The 13,947-nt window shown below is 41.4% G+C and overlaps 1 protein-coding gene across 3 annotated transcripts in view; it reads right to left on the reverse strand.

The window, feature by feature from the left end:
- uhrf1bp1l (UHRF1 binding protein 1-like) overlaps positions 1–12,761 on the reverse strand; it is a 147,638-nt gene extending 134,877 nt beyond the window's left edge. The window contains exon 1 of one of the 3 annotated variants that reach the window (XM_043713651.1): positions 12,547–12,757. In XM_043713651.1, coding sequence (XP_043569586.1) covers positions 12,547–12,590 — 44 coding nt within the window. In that variant the 5' untranslated portion in view covers positions 12,591–12,757. Of the gene's footprint in view, positions 1–12,546 lie in introns of all 3 variants that reach the window. The other 2 variants (XM_043713653.1, XM_043713654.1) reach the window with 2 other exon arrangements.
- Between the last annotated feature and the right edge of the window lie 1,186 nt (positions 12,762–13,947).

The raw sequence follows: 13,947 nt of genomic DNA on the forward strand, positions 1-13,947 counted from the left end.
TTCAAACATAGCTAATGGAAGGCCTGCCAAAATGTCATGCTTTATCACTTTGAAATGGGCATTACAGCAACTAATGTTGAAATAGCCCCAACTATTCGAAGTGCCCTATAGTTACAAACCAAATATTCAAAAAATAGGAGGTTGATTGGCTCAGTTGGCTGCATGGCTGTTTGCAAAGCAGAGTAATGCATTATGGGCTGCACGGTGGCTCAGTGGTTAGCACTGCTGCCTCTCAATGCCAGGGACTCTGGTTCATTTCACCCTCAAGGGACTGTGTGTGGGGTTTGCACATTCTCTGCATGTCTGTTTCCCCCCCCACAGTTCAAAGTTGTGCAGATTAGATAAATTGACCATGTTAAGTTACCCATTATGTCCAGGGATGTTCAGGCTAAGTGGATTAGCTATGGGATAGGGTAAGGGAGTGGATTTGGATGGGATGTTGTTTGGAGGGTGGATGTAAATTTGATGGGCTCAATGGCCTGTTTACAAAGTGTAAGGATTCTATGGTGTGAACAGCATGCATTCAGTCCCTGCGTCAGTGGAGGATACTGTGATGGATTCACCTTTTCAAACTCTCCCCTCACCTGTGGCATGGTGATCCCCAGGTTAAACCAATACTGGTCATCTCTATAATGATGACATAGCAGCCCCAGTAAGATTATAGTGACTGTTATTAAAAGGCATATGCACTTGAAAGATAGTTATTTCCTTGTTTGTTTAGTTACATGAAATTTACAACACACAAATCAGCAGCTCAGCGCATGAAGTGCAAATCAGTATTAACCTCTAAATGAGCAGTATTTATGATTACACGTACTCACTTATATTCTATCATTCTTTCTTCTTTCAACCAGTATATTTTCAACACTGTGTCGCTGTGGTCTCCTTCAGCCATCAACTCAAGCAGTACATTCCACAGCACTGGATAAAAATGCACTTTGTGCATTGTGATTTAAATCCCTTACATTTCAAATTATATCTAATCCCCTCATTAAGGGCCACTTAAATCAATTATATCCTTAACTCGTTTAAACATCTAGCAAATCACATCACAATCTCCCCAATTCTAGCAAGAATTAATTAACGAATGGGCTTTGACAACAGATGAGTGAGTAGGCCATGTTGAGAGTATAGGTGAAAGTGAGACTGCCGATGCTGGTGATTAGCGTTTAGAGAGTGATGCTGAAAAAGCGCAGCAGGTCAGGCAGCATCCAAGGAACAGGAGAATCAATGTTTAGGGCAAAAGACCTTCATCAGGAATGAGGCTTGAGCCAAGGTGGTGGTGAGATAAAAAGGGAGTGGGGAGGGGCTGGGGTACGGTAGCACTCTCACTCAGCTCACTCTTGACTCATGTTGAGATCATACACAGCTTTGCAGAACCACGAAAGTTCTGTTGTCAAATCAGTCCCAGACCTTCCAGCACTTAAACTTTTTTCAGCAAATACTAGACCCTAAACAAGTCAAATACTGTAGAAGTTGTCAATCCAAATTTCTGAAGTGAAAATGAATGCTGGATTGCAAAAGCAAACACCTTCTTCACTAAGGAAGTTTTAAGGAACTGTGGACCTGCTCTCCATGGTCTCTTTGATCAGCATCTGATCCCATCTGATCAAGATCCCATTGTACTCGGAAGTAACCTTCATCACTGTCTGCTACACCTCCAATTTTGGTGTCATCCAAAATGCAGTACCTCACATTTATCTAAATTAAACTCCATCTGCCACTCCTCGACTCATTGACCCATCTGATCAAGATCCCATTGTACTCGGAAGTAACCTTCATCACTGTCTGCTACACCTCCAATTTTGGTGTCACCTGCCAACTTATTAACCCTACCTCCTATGTTCACATCCAAATCATTTATATAAATGACAAAAAGCATGAACCCAGCTCCAATCCTGGTCTAAGTCCCCTGTCTGAAAAGCAACTCTCCACTTCCACCCTCAGTCTTCTACCTTCGAGTCAGTTCTGCATCCAAATAGCGAGTTCGCCCTCTATTCTGTGTGATCTAACCTTGCTGACTAAGTGTATCATAAGGAACCTTGTCAAAATGCCTTGCTGAAATCCATGAGGATCACATCCACTGCTCTGCCCTCATCAATCCTCTTTGTTACTTTTTCAAAAAACTCAATGAAGTTATTTTGGTCAGTATATTGAATATAGGAGTAGGTAGGTCATGTTGCAGCTGTACAGGACATTGGTTAGGCCATTATTAGAATACTGTATTCAGTTCTGGTCCTCCTGCTACAGGAAGAATGTTGTAAAACTTGAAAGGGTTCAGAAAAGATTTACAAGAACATTGCCAGGGTTGAAGGATTTGAGCTACAGGAAGAGGTTGAATAAGCTGGGGCTATTTCCCTGGCGCATTGGAGACTGAAGGGTAACCTTACAGAGGTTTAGAAGGTCAGGAAGGGCATGGATAGGTAAAATAGACAAGGTATTTTCTCCAGGGTGGGAAAGTCCAAAATTAGAGGGCACAGTTTAAAGATGGGTGGGAATGATTTAACAGGCACCCAAGGGGCAACTATTTCATGCGGAGGGTGGTTCATGTATGGAATGAGCTGCCAGAGGAAGTGGTGGAGGCTGGTACAATTGCAACAGTTAAAATGCATCTGGATGTGTATATGAATAGTTTAGAGGAGTATGGACCAAATACTGGTAAATGGGACTAGATTTATTTAGGATATCTAGTTGCCATGGCGAGTTGGACTGAAGGGTCTGTTTCTGTGCAGCATTTCCCTATGCCTTTATTACTCTTAAACGCTTACAGTATGTACAGTACTAGTTAGCTTAATTGCCAGTATGAAGTAAAATTGAAGGTTAGATCTTAAGCTAATGGATTCAATTGCTCATGGTTCTTTCCTTGAACTTCATTTGGGAGATGAAGGAAATGAAAAAAGAATGACCTTTGTTACCAAAGTGTATTTTGTGCAGTGATTATTTTGAAACAGAATAGAACTTATTCTGACTTTTCTATTTATAATGAATTATGGCCTCCATCAACAATTCTTTGCTCTTTTGTTCTGCTCCTCCTCATAAGCTGTGCCCATGATGAAACATCACGGAGCTGAAATGGCAACTCTACCTGACTGATTTTCTATCTGCATTTCTGTTCTGCATTTTCTGCTTTTATTTCATATCTCTCTCTCACATGGCTAAGTTGGTTCAAAAACAAAAATAATTTGCTCCAGCTTTGCCAAAATGCAAAACTTTAATGTACTGTTTCGATTAGCACCGTTAAGATCTTTCAAAGTTATTCAATTGTAATTTGATTCTTCTGCCTTCTTTTTGTTATGAAGTTGAAGGTGTGTACTGTACCTTTAACAGAGAGTGAAAGCTGAAAGCTGGCATGCAACTGTCATGTGACTGACTAGCAGTCACAGTGTGCTGGAAAATAAAAAGATGTAACCTAGATACCTCAGTTGTTTTCACAGCAGTTCAAATTTAACCAGTTTAAATTGTGCCCCAAGATACTAAAACCCAACTGAATTTGAATTTTACTGTTTTGACAACATCAAACCAATGAGAAAATCTGACGTTTGGGGTATTACAAAAAAACCCGGAATTTTGGACAATTGGCCACAAAAAGCACCAACTGCCATTGAAAGACTACTATTCACCACATTCTCTGACAAAGGTACCTTTTTCATATGAAACATCTTTACAGCAGAAGACCGAAGGTGACCCAGGGAGATGTACAAACAGAGGAAGATCGACACCAGAGACAACAGCCGCTCTCTGGTTTTGAAAATTAAGTTCTTGTAAATTTAATATGGGCTTTATTGGATAGGTATATTGTTATTGAGTTGGAATTAGATCACCAATATTTAAGAGAATGGAGGCTTCGTGTTGTAAATAGTTGTTTAATGTTCACTTTTAGCATTAAAGGATAAAATTGATATTTTTGTTCAACAGTGGAATTTGGGTAGTTCTCTGTCCCTCATACTTTAACAGATTACGAGATAAGATGAGCCTTTCTGTGTGTTTGGTTAACTTAGCAGGAGGGTTTACCACCAGGTCGTAACATTTTCCATTCATTTTTCTTTCTCAGGAGCGCAACCACAAAAATCTCCATCACCCCACTGTTTCTCCAAATGTTAAAACAAAATATTTTCCTTTCCCCCACCAGTCCAAAATAACCCTCAATATGGTTTGACAATATGCCTGAAATCCGAATTACAAAAACATATCACCACAGCTAGAACTGGAATGAAGATCTTGCAGTATATCATTCCATACTGTACTAGTGCAATGTACTATCATGCTGCCTGACCTTCTCTCAGCTCACTTTATTATTGAAGTCTTTCCTCTACCTCTTATTGTTTAAAAAAATCAGATGCAATTAACTTTCAATATAAACGTGAGCACCAGAAACACAACTCTTTTGAAACAAAGAAGCAGGTTTATGCTGCTTTCAGAACTGATGACACATGTTTGACCCAAGTGGATATCAGGTCACACTCATTACTTTAAGCACCAACTAAAATAAACCTCCTGCTGTATCTGGTGGCTCTCCATTGCATCATGTGGAGTAAATTAAATTTCAGTGTAGGAATGACAATCTTTTCACTTGTCACACTCTTCCAGACAAGCATGCTAGGGACTGATGTGAGATAATGTTTTACGTTCTCTTTACTAATTCACCCACCAGCTTGCTATGTTCATTATTACTGGGTTCCCTTTCATTTATTCATAACCATTTACTAATCCATTGTTTACTACAAGTTTTATTCATAAAACTGTGTTTTGTAGTATATTTTACTATTACAATACAACCTAAAATTAAAACATCCCTTTCAACCCATTCACCTTAAACCTCGATCATGCCGGTTTCTACATCAAAAGCTACCTTTGAATTAGGTGTCAATATCCTAAACAATACCATCCCCATCAAGTCTCCACAAACATTATAATATTAATTCAGCCCTTACCAACGATCTCCAGGAACGGAATAGATTACAAAAAACCAAACAGTTTCCCCAATTAGTATATACTTGTTAAATGCCTTTTAACACTGTTGTCATGTGAAATTGAATGAATGAATGAATGAAACTCACATCAGCAAATCAGAAACAAATCTCACAACCCAGCTGTGGTAATCAGTTTAATATCCTTTATTAAGTATAGGTACAATTTCTAACTTATTTAGTCATGGGTTGGAGGTAGGGTGGACAAAGTTAAAAACCACACAATACCAGGTTATAGTCCAACAGGTTTATTTGGAAGCACTGGCGTTCGAGGTGTCACCTCTTCATCAGGAGTGGAGTACAGAGGAACCTAGATTATCCAAATACCAATTATCCGAAAATTGGATTATCCAAAGGAGTTCTCGAGGTCCCGATAGAAACATTACATCAAAGACCTGCTTCCAACAGTGATCGCGTCTTTTGTTGACAGTGATTAAACAGGCACCATCTCTAAATGGCTGACCTCTCGTCCTCTCTCCCCATACTCTTCCCTGGAGTTCTACAGAGAGGTGTATCGCAAACCCCCGCCCCAGATAATCTCTCTAGGACAAACATGGAACCTGTCAAAAAGTTGTGTGTGGGGCTGTGGCTGTGTTGTGCTTGCGTGCATGCGCGCGCTATTTGGAGACTTACCCCAGAAAAGCAGCTGCAGTAGCAGCCTTGTTGTTGGTGTACAGTCTGGCTGCCCCAGACAGGGTCGGGGCGGGTAGGGCAATGTTGGACAGGGTTGGGGAGCAGGGGGGGTAGCGTTGGATGGGGTTGGGAGCTGGGACGGGTAGAAGGCGGCGTTGAACAGGGATTTTAAAAACTGAGTCCGAGGAAAGGCATTTAATCATCTCGTAAGCAACAATTTGATTTCAGATAGTCAACATGGTTTCGTCAAGGGCAGGTCGTGTCTCACAAACCTCTGAGTTTTTTTTTGAGAGGGTGACCAAGCATGTAGATGAGTGTAGGGCAGTGGATGTGGTATACATGGACTTCAGTAAAGCCTTTGATAAGGTTCCACAAGGTAGGCTGATGGAGAAAATGCAGAGGCATGGAACTGAGGGTGATTTAGCAGTTTGGATTAGACACTGGCTTTCTGGAAGAAGGCAGCGAATGGTGGTTGATGGAAAATAGCTGGAGTCCAGTTACTAGTGGTGTGCCACAAGGATCTGTTTTGAGACCACTGTTGTTTGTCATTTTTATAAATGATTTAGATGCAGGCACAGGTGGATGGATTAGTCAATTTGCAGACGACAGGGGGAGTAGTGGACAGTTTGGAAGAATGTTACAGGTTGCAGGGGGACTTGGATAAACTGCAGAATTGGGCTGAGAGGTGGCAAATGGAGTTCAATGCAGCTAAATGTGAGGTGATGCACTTTGGGAAGAATAACAGGAAGGCAGAGTACTGGGTCAATGGAAAGATTCTTGGTAGTGTGGATGTGCAGAGGGATCTTGGAGTCCATGTACATAGATCTCTGAAAGTTGCCTCCCAGGTGGATAGTGCTGTTAAGAAGGCATACGGTGTGTTAGGTTTCATTGGTAGAGTAATTGAGTTCCGGAACCGCAATATCATGTTACAACTATACAAGATGCTGGTGCGGCTACACTTGGAATATTGTGTACAGTTCTGTTCGCCCCCATTACAGGAAGCATGTGGAAGCATTGGAAAGGGTGTAGAGGAGATTTACCAGGACGTTGCCTGGTCTGGAGGAAAGGTCTTATGAGGAAAGGCTGAGAGACTTGGGTCTGTTCTCATTGGATAGAGACATACGAGATGAACAGAGGATTGGTTAGGGTAGACAATGAAAGACCTTTTCCTAGGATGATAACGTCAGCTTGTACGAGGGGGCATAACTACAAATTGAGAGGGGATAGATTTCAGACAGATGTGTCAGAGGCAGGTTCTTTAAGCAGAGAGTGGTAAGGGCGTGGAATGCCCTACCTGCTAATGTAGTCAACTCAGCCACATTAGGGAGATTTAAACAATCCTTAGATAAAGGATGATTTTGGGATAGTATAGGGGGATGAGCTGAGAATAGTTCACAGGTCGGCACAACATCAAGGGCCAAAGGGTCTGTTCTGCGCTGTATTGTTCTATGACCTCCCTACTCCTGTATTCAATATTCTGACCAATAAAAGAAAGCATACCAAACACCTTCTTCACTATCCTATCTACCTGCGAATCCACTTTCAAGGAGCTATGAACCTGCACTCCAAGGTCTTTGTTCAGCAACACTCCCTAGAACCTTACCATTAAGTGTATAAGTCCTGCTAAGATTTGCTTTTCCAAAATGCAGCACCTCACATTTATCTGAATTTAACTCCATCTGCCACTTCTCAGCCCACTGGCCCATCTGGTCAAGATCCTATTGTAATCTGAGGTAACCTTCTTCGCTGTCCACGACACCTCCAATTTTGGTGTCATCTGCAAACTTACTAACTATACATCCAAATCACTTATGTAAATGACTAAAAGAAGAGAGCGAGACAGTCTACAAATAAGAACCAACTGAATGGCCAGCTAAACTGATCATAGTCACATTGCTCAAGAGAGCCAGGTCAGAAACAGAATAATATAGTATTCGAAGAATAAGGCTACTGGATCTTTAACATTTCTCACTTGAACAATAAACTGCTGATCACATCATAAGCATAGTATTCCGATAACATGGCACTGTCCAAGAACTGCACTAAAACATCAGCTCCGTTATTCAACTGATGTGATATTTGAAGAAGCCATGATTTTTGTATCACTGAGCTAATCCAAATTATCAATACAGAACAGGGACTTAGGAAAAAAAAATAATTTTTAATTCAGCAACTGCTATGTTAGTATCAGCACATCACAACAAGCATGGTGACTTCCAGACTATCAAAAAAGTAGCTATTTTTGGCCACCAGATACAGAATAAAATGGACGGTACCATAGCCATCAAAATAAAATATTGAAAAGAGATACAAATTGTACTAAAAACCAATCTTCATTGTTGTCATCAAGCAATCAGTTCTGGTAAAGTCAAGAATGAGATGTTGTTGATCTGAGCAATGGCTTTTCCAAGTGGGACACAAATGTTTTCAGCAATAAAAAACGTAAAGCTCAAAATAATTCATTGTGATGTCTAGTAACGACAGCAAAATTTTGAAACTAAACCTAAATCATCTGGGGAAGTTTAAGTGAAGACAGCAACTCTATTGTTTGAACAATTCCATTTATTGAGACTAGATTTTCTTGAGGAGAATCACACAACAAAGCTGTGGTGAGGATCACAACTTTTACAGTCCATATGTCTGTACAGGTACTTTTGTGGGAATTTCACCCTGACATAAACACTATACAATCTCTCAACAAGGAAACAATGGAATGACCTGTGTAAGAAGGACAAAGTGCACCTGAATTGGAAGGGAACTAACATAAGATAAGGCAAACCTTTTAACAATAATATAAGATTATGAAAATCAGACCTACTTCAGATTTCAAATCCACCCAAAAATGCTGTCCATCTCTACAAAACAGTATGAAAACTAACATGCTGTGCACACCACAAGAGAAATTCGTTTGAAGTGGTGTCATTTTTCTTTCAGTTATTAAGTTACACTTAGTTATTGTTTTCAACGTATCAGCTGATGTACTTCAGTAGTTTAGCATTGCCACATTTTTTCCTCTGATTGTTCTATCCTTCATTCCTCTTCACTGTCGCTAGCATTTAGATCACATCAAGCAGGGCGAGGGTGAATATCCCTCTGTGGGTTCCAATTATGGCTGAGATGAGGCGGAGGACCGCAAGATGGGTTGACTAATGCAGGTGCACTAAAGCCTTAACTCTTCTGGTCATACACAGTACAATCAAATGGCTCATTTGCACAAAGCCTCCTATATTGCCTACTTGTTTTAAATAATGTGACATTTATATAGGATTCCTTGCTCACCAACAGACTACAAAACAATACACTTAACATATTTTGTTGACTGTGAATGATTTAAGTGTATTGTTTTGTAGACAAGTATACAAACTAGTTTGCTCACAACAAACACCCACAGAAATAGGGCAAATGACTAGCCCATCAGTTTCAGGGTGTGAAGTATTGCCCAGACCCCAGGAGAACTTCCTTTTTTTTTAAAAAAAGGAATGCTTGAGGATCTCCCTACTATCCAAGTCAAAATGTAGATACGGTCTCTCTTTAATGTTTAAACTCAAAGACAGCACATCCAATAGTACATCACTTCCTCTGTACTTTACCAAATTCAAATTAGATTAAGCACTCAAGTCTTGAATAGGGTTTGAATGCATATCTTTCCGACTCCAAAGCAAGAACATCACCATCTTCTTTTGAAGCAATGACGACAAAGTTAGGTCTCCTTTATATTTGCTTGGATATGGCAACCAAGACCAGTCTTCTTCATAATATAGCATTTCCCCAAAATTGTACCACCTGCTGAGGGATGGACTATAAGCAATAACTGGAGTATGAACAGCTCATCCTGCAGAACTAACAGACACAGAAAGTTTCCGTTGTATTGGATTGTACCAAGCATGCAAACCAGAAGGAAAATTTTCCATATCATTCAGTTTTCAGCCCAAAGAGGATTATGAGACGTTAGGTATTATAAGGAGCTATTAACTAGACAAGTAGGACAGTTATGATAGACGACAAGGTTATTTTGAGCTCAAAGTTTGGCATGTGACATCTGTACAAGTATCAGGGTTCCACTTTTCAATCTCAGCCTGAATAAAAGGATTTGCACTAATTTTCATTGGGTAACTAATCACAGAAACATCCTCCTGAGCACTGTCAAAGATGTAGCATTATAATGATATAGCACATACAGCCTAAATTTTTTGGAGAAACAGTACATTGAATCTAAGGGAAAGGTTAAAGTTGGGTGGACTGTTGTGTCAACAGTGTGGAGCTGGAAAAGCACAGCAGGTCAAGCAGCATTCAAGGTGCAGGAGAATCGACGTTTCAGGCATAAGCCCTTCAGCAGGAATAGACTGTTATGTGACCAAGGCTAACCTCCTCATCTATCAGTGTTGACCCCACTAAGAAATTCTAGAAGAGATGGAGTCCCTCAATCTAAATCAGAAGGAAAATGCATACTTGCTTTCCCTGGAAACTACCTCTATCTATCTGAAAGCTGTGCACTCAGTCCTGGCACCAAGAATAGGTGTGCAGAATGTTCAAGTATAAAACCATAAATTACAGGTCCCAAAAGGACATGAAAGATCTTAATTTAAATTCAAGTCGTGCTTGGGTGGGCCTCACTAAAATATGTAAACAAGCATGCAAACAACTACCTACCTTCAATTTTCAACTGATAACAGCAAACTTCTTTCTCATTTGAATCCAGTCACAAGGGATTGGTCACTGCACTGTCTCAGTCAGTGATTGCCCTTCATGCAGCTTACTGCAGGATGCGTTACAGTTCTGAACAGGACCATCTTTCGCTGGTGCAATATTTACACTAAAATTTCCAACAGTTTTAGACTTGCATGAGCTGCTGGTCTATGTGGTTTCCTGACACTTGTGCTTTCCTGACACTTTCAACGGTAGATGTAGCCCTGCCAAATGTCTACTTCCCAGACAAGCATGTTACAATCCAAGTTATTTGGCCAACAATTTAATTTGGCAGCAACATCCTCAAATTAGGAGTAAGGACTCAAAATTTCAAATATAATCTACCTCCTGAGTTCCCAGGAAAGGCAGACTTGTGTTGTGAGCTAAATCCAAGTCATTTAGGCCTGAAAAACCAAAGCAATAATATACCTAATAGAGAAGTGACTTAAAAACTTGAAGATAGTGATTAGATCTAATATGTTAGTAGTTTAAAAATGATCTGAAATATTTTATCATAATATTTTCTACTTTAAAATATTAAATGATGAATATTGCTGGTGATTGCTTATGGCCCACAAGAGGGTGGTGATGATCAGTTTCCTTCTTTAACCGCTGGATTGTGTGGTCAAGTGCTGTTTCATAGGGAAGTCCAAGATTTTGACTGAATATCAATGAAGGAACTACAACACATTTCAAAGAAGTGAGTAAGCATCCATTTTATCAGAAGCAAAGCAGAGGTCAACAAAAAGCACAAGTCTTTTTTAAACCATTAATTTGTACTTAATGTCAATATTAACTGTCTACTGTTGATTGCCACTGAGAAAATGATGCTAAATTCTTTTCTTCAGCCACTGCATCTATGTGAAAGTTATACCAGTTTAGTACAACTGAATAGTGTGCTGGGCCATTTCAGAGCAGAGTCAAGAGTCAACTACATTAGTGAATTGTCATAAGTATGCCTGGTGAGGTAACAATGACAAATTTCCTTCACTCAACAATATGGTAGTTACATGTCCACCTCTTGTTCTTCCAGATTTATTTCAGATCCACAGTTGGAATAGTGTTGCAGCTCACCGTCTCTCGTGTTGTTCTATTTAATCTCTTATTTTTAAAAATAAAGATTGTTTCATGGTTTTTAATGAAAATGATGGATTAGGAGAAAGTAACACTAACAGCACTTCCAGCTTTGACCAAATCTCAAATATTTTTGGTTCACTAATCAAAGGACGGCAATATACCCGAACTTGTGTCACCCTCACACTGTTTCGCATGACAAGATGGCAGTAAATCCTACATTTTTCGTTCACATTTCCTACTTCTATGTTAAAAAGCTGACATGACGTCAAAAGCCCTGAAATCAAGTGAAAATACTTCAAATGATTCAGCATGTTGTATTTAAGGTACAACCCTAACTGAGTGTGACATCATCTATTCAGCCGACAGGTGTATCTGCAAAACATGGCAATCCAGTTTCAAACCAGCACCACCTACAATGATGCGTGTGTCTGCGCCAACTGGGTGTTCAGCGCAAAATATCAGTGCGATGTTTCTGTCCCCACGCAATTCACAACAGAACTCCAGCGGTCATTTAACGTACGATCCCAAATCTCAGCTCAGCATTTGAGCTGTCTATTTTCACTGAGGTGGAAAACATGCACAATGACAAAGCTCATTCTCTCCCTCCCTCTCCGCCACGCTGAGTTCATTCTTAGCTGGAAAATCTGAACCAAGCGAACAGTTTCCACCCGTCTCGACGTGTCACGAACACAGTCTGAAACACTAGATTCCCATCTGTAAATTGGACCATGAACTTATCGATGCCGCCCGCAAGACAAATCACCAAAACCCGCCAGTCTCTCTCGCCAAATCCAATTTGGGAGGGAAAAGTTTTCTCCGCTTCCCTTGGGCTGTCGGTTGTCATTTATTTCTCCGAAATAAAACACCAAGAGAAGAAGCTTTCCCCTGCGCTCCGATGTCGATAATTATTTGACCGATCTCCCTGTACATTCCTCTCGTTATAAACCTGACTTTTGCCCTGCCTCGACCCATCCGTTCTCTGGGAGGTTTTGTGATCAATTTATGTAAAGAACGGGTTCCTCAGTACATAACGGACCAGTTGGTTCAATAATCCGGCAAATACCGCCGCCCGTGCGTGAGGCGGGGACCGCAGCCGCCCACCCCCAGCCCCTGGCTCGGGTCGAGCGGGCCCGAGGACAACATCTCGGTCGCTCGGAGCTGTCCGTATTTACCGCCCACTCACCTGGACAAATGCTTCAGGATCTGCTTCTTGATGAGTCCCGCCATCGCTTACACCTTTTCTCCGAAGAAGGAACTAACGAGCCTCTTTCATGACGGATACTGCGGTGATTTGGTCGCGGAGGCGGTCTCTCCCTCCGACACCCTCACCGCCTCAGTCCGGAGCGTCCATTACTGTTACCCGGCAATGTGACCACCAGAACGAGGCTAGCGGGGCAGACTCACCCCCCCAGAACGAGGCTCGTGGCGCAACCGTCAACTCAGAGCGAGGCTTGCGGGGCGACGGGCAAAGCTCGTGGGGCGGATCTCCCCGGATCCCAGAACAGAACGAGACTCGCGGGGCTAAGCTTCCTCCAGAGCGAGGCTCGCGGGGCAGAGCATTGTTCCTTCCACAATGAGAGGACCCGCGAAAAATGAAGGTGCAGCCAAAGTCAATCTTTACAGATTCTCAGCAAGAACAAATTAATCCACTCGCTCGTCCTTTCCCCCCACCCGTGCCTTTTTTTTGTTATGTAATCCCGTTGTGTAAACCTCCATCGAATCTACATTTTCTTGGAGTGCATTATGTTACATAGAATCGCCTACAGTGTGAAGAGGCCATTCAGCCCAACAAGTCCACGCCAAACCTCCGAAGAGCATCCTACCCCGACCCACCCCATCCCTGTCACCCTGCATTTCCCATAGCTCCCTGACCACTATGTATAATTTAGCATGGCCAAATTACCTAACTTGCAGATCTTTGGACTGTGGGAGGAAACCACTTGGCGGAAACCCACGTAAACGCAGGGAGAACGTACAAACTCCACACAGTCTGGAATCAAACCCAAATCCCTGGTGTTGTGAGGCAACAGAGCTAACCACTGAGCCATCCATATGTTCATCATAATGGTCTGAAAATCAATTGCTCGTCTAGGCATTGATTAAGTCTGTGGGTTAGTTTAACTGTAAAGCATATTTCAAGTTATGAAAAAAAGATATCACGATAATCCAACTAATACCTGAAGAAATTAAATTGGACATGAACCATTAACTTTGTTTATCCACAGATGCTTTCAGAACATCTGAGTTTCTCCAACACTTTTTGTTTTTATTTCATTTTTCCAATAGTTTTTATCTGATTTCTCTATGTTTGTGACATGCAGACCAAGCAGATTAACTGCCAGATTCTGGATTACAGTGGTGCTGGAAAAGCACAGCAGTTCAGGCAGTATTCAAGGAGCAGGAAAATCGATGTTTCGGGCAATAGCCCTTCATCAGGAATACAGGCAGAGAGCCTGAAGGGTGGAGAGATAAATGAGAGGAGGCTTCGGGTGGGGAGAAAGTAGCATAGAGTACAATAGGTGAATGAGGATGAGGATGAAGGTGATAGGTCAGGGAAGAGGGTGGGGGAAGGTAGCAAAGAGTA

The sequence above is a fragment of the Chiloscyllium plagiosum genome, chromosome 23 (assembly GCF_004010195.1).
Source record: "Chiloscyllium plagiosum isolate BGI_BamShark_2017 chromosome 23, ASM401019v2, whole genome shotgun sequence".
NCBI classification, from domain to species: Eukaryota; Metazoa; Chordata; class Chondrichthyes; order Orectolobiformes; family Hemiscylliidae; genus Chiloscyllium; species Chiloscyllium plagiosum.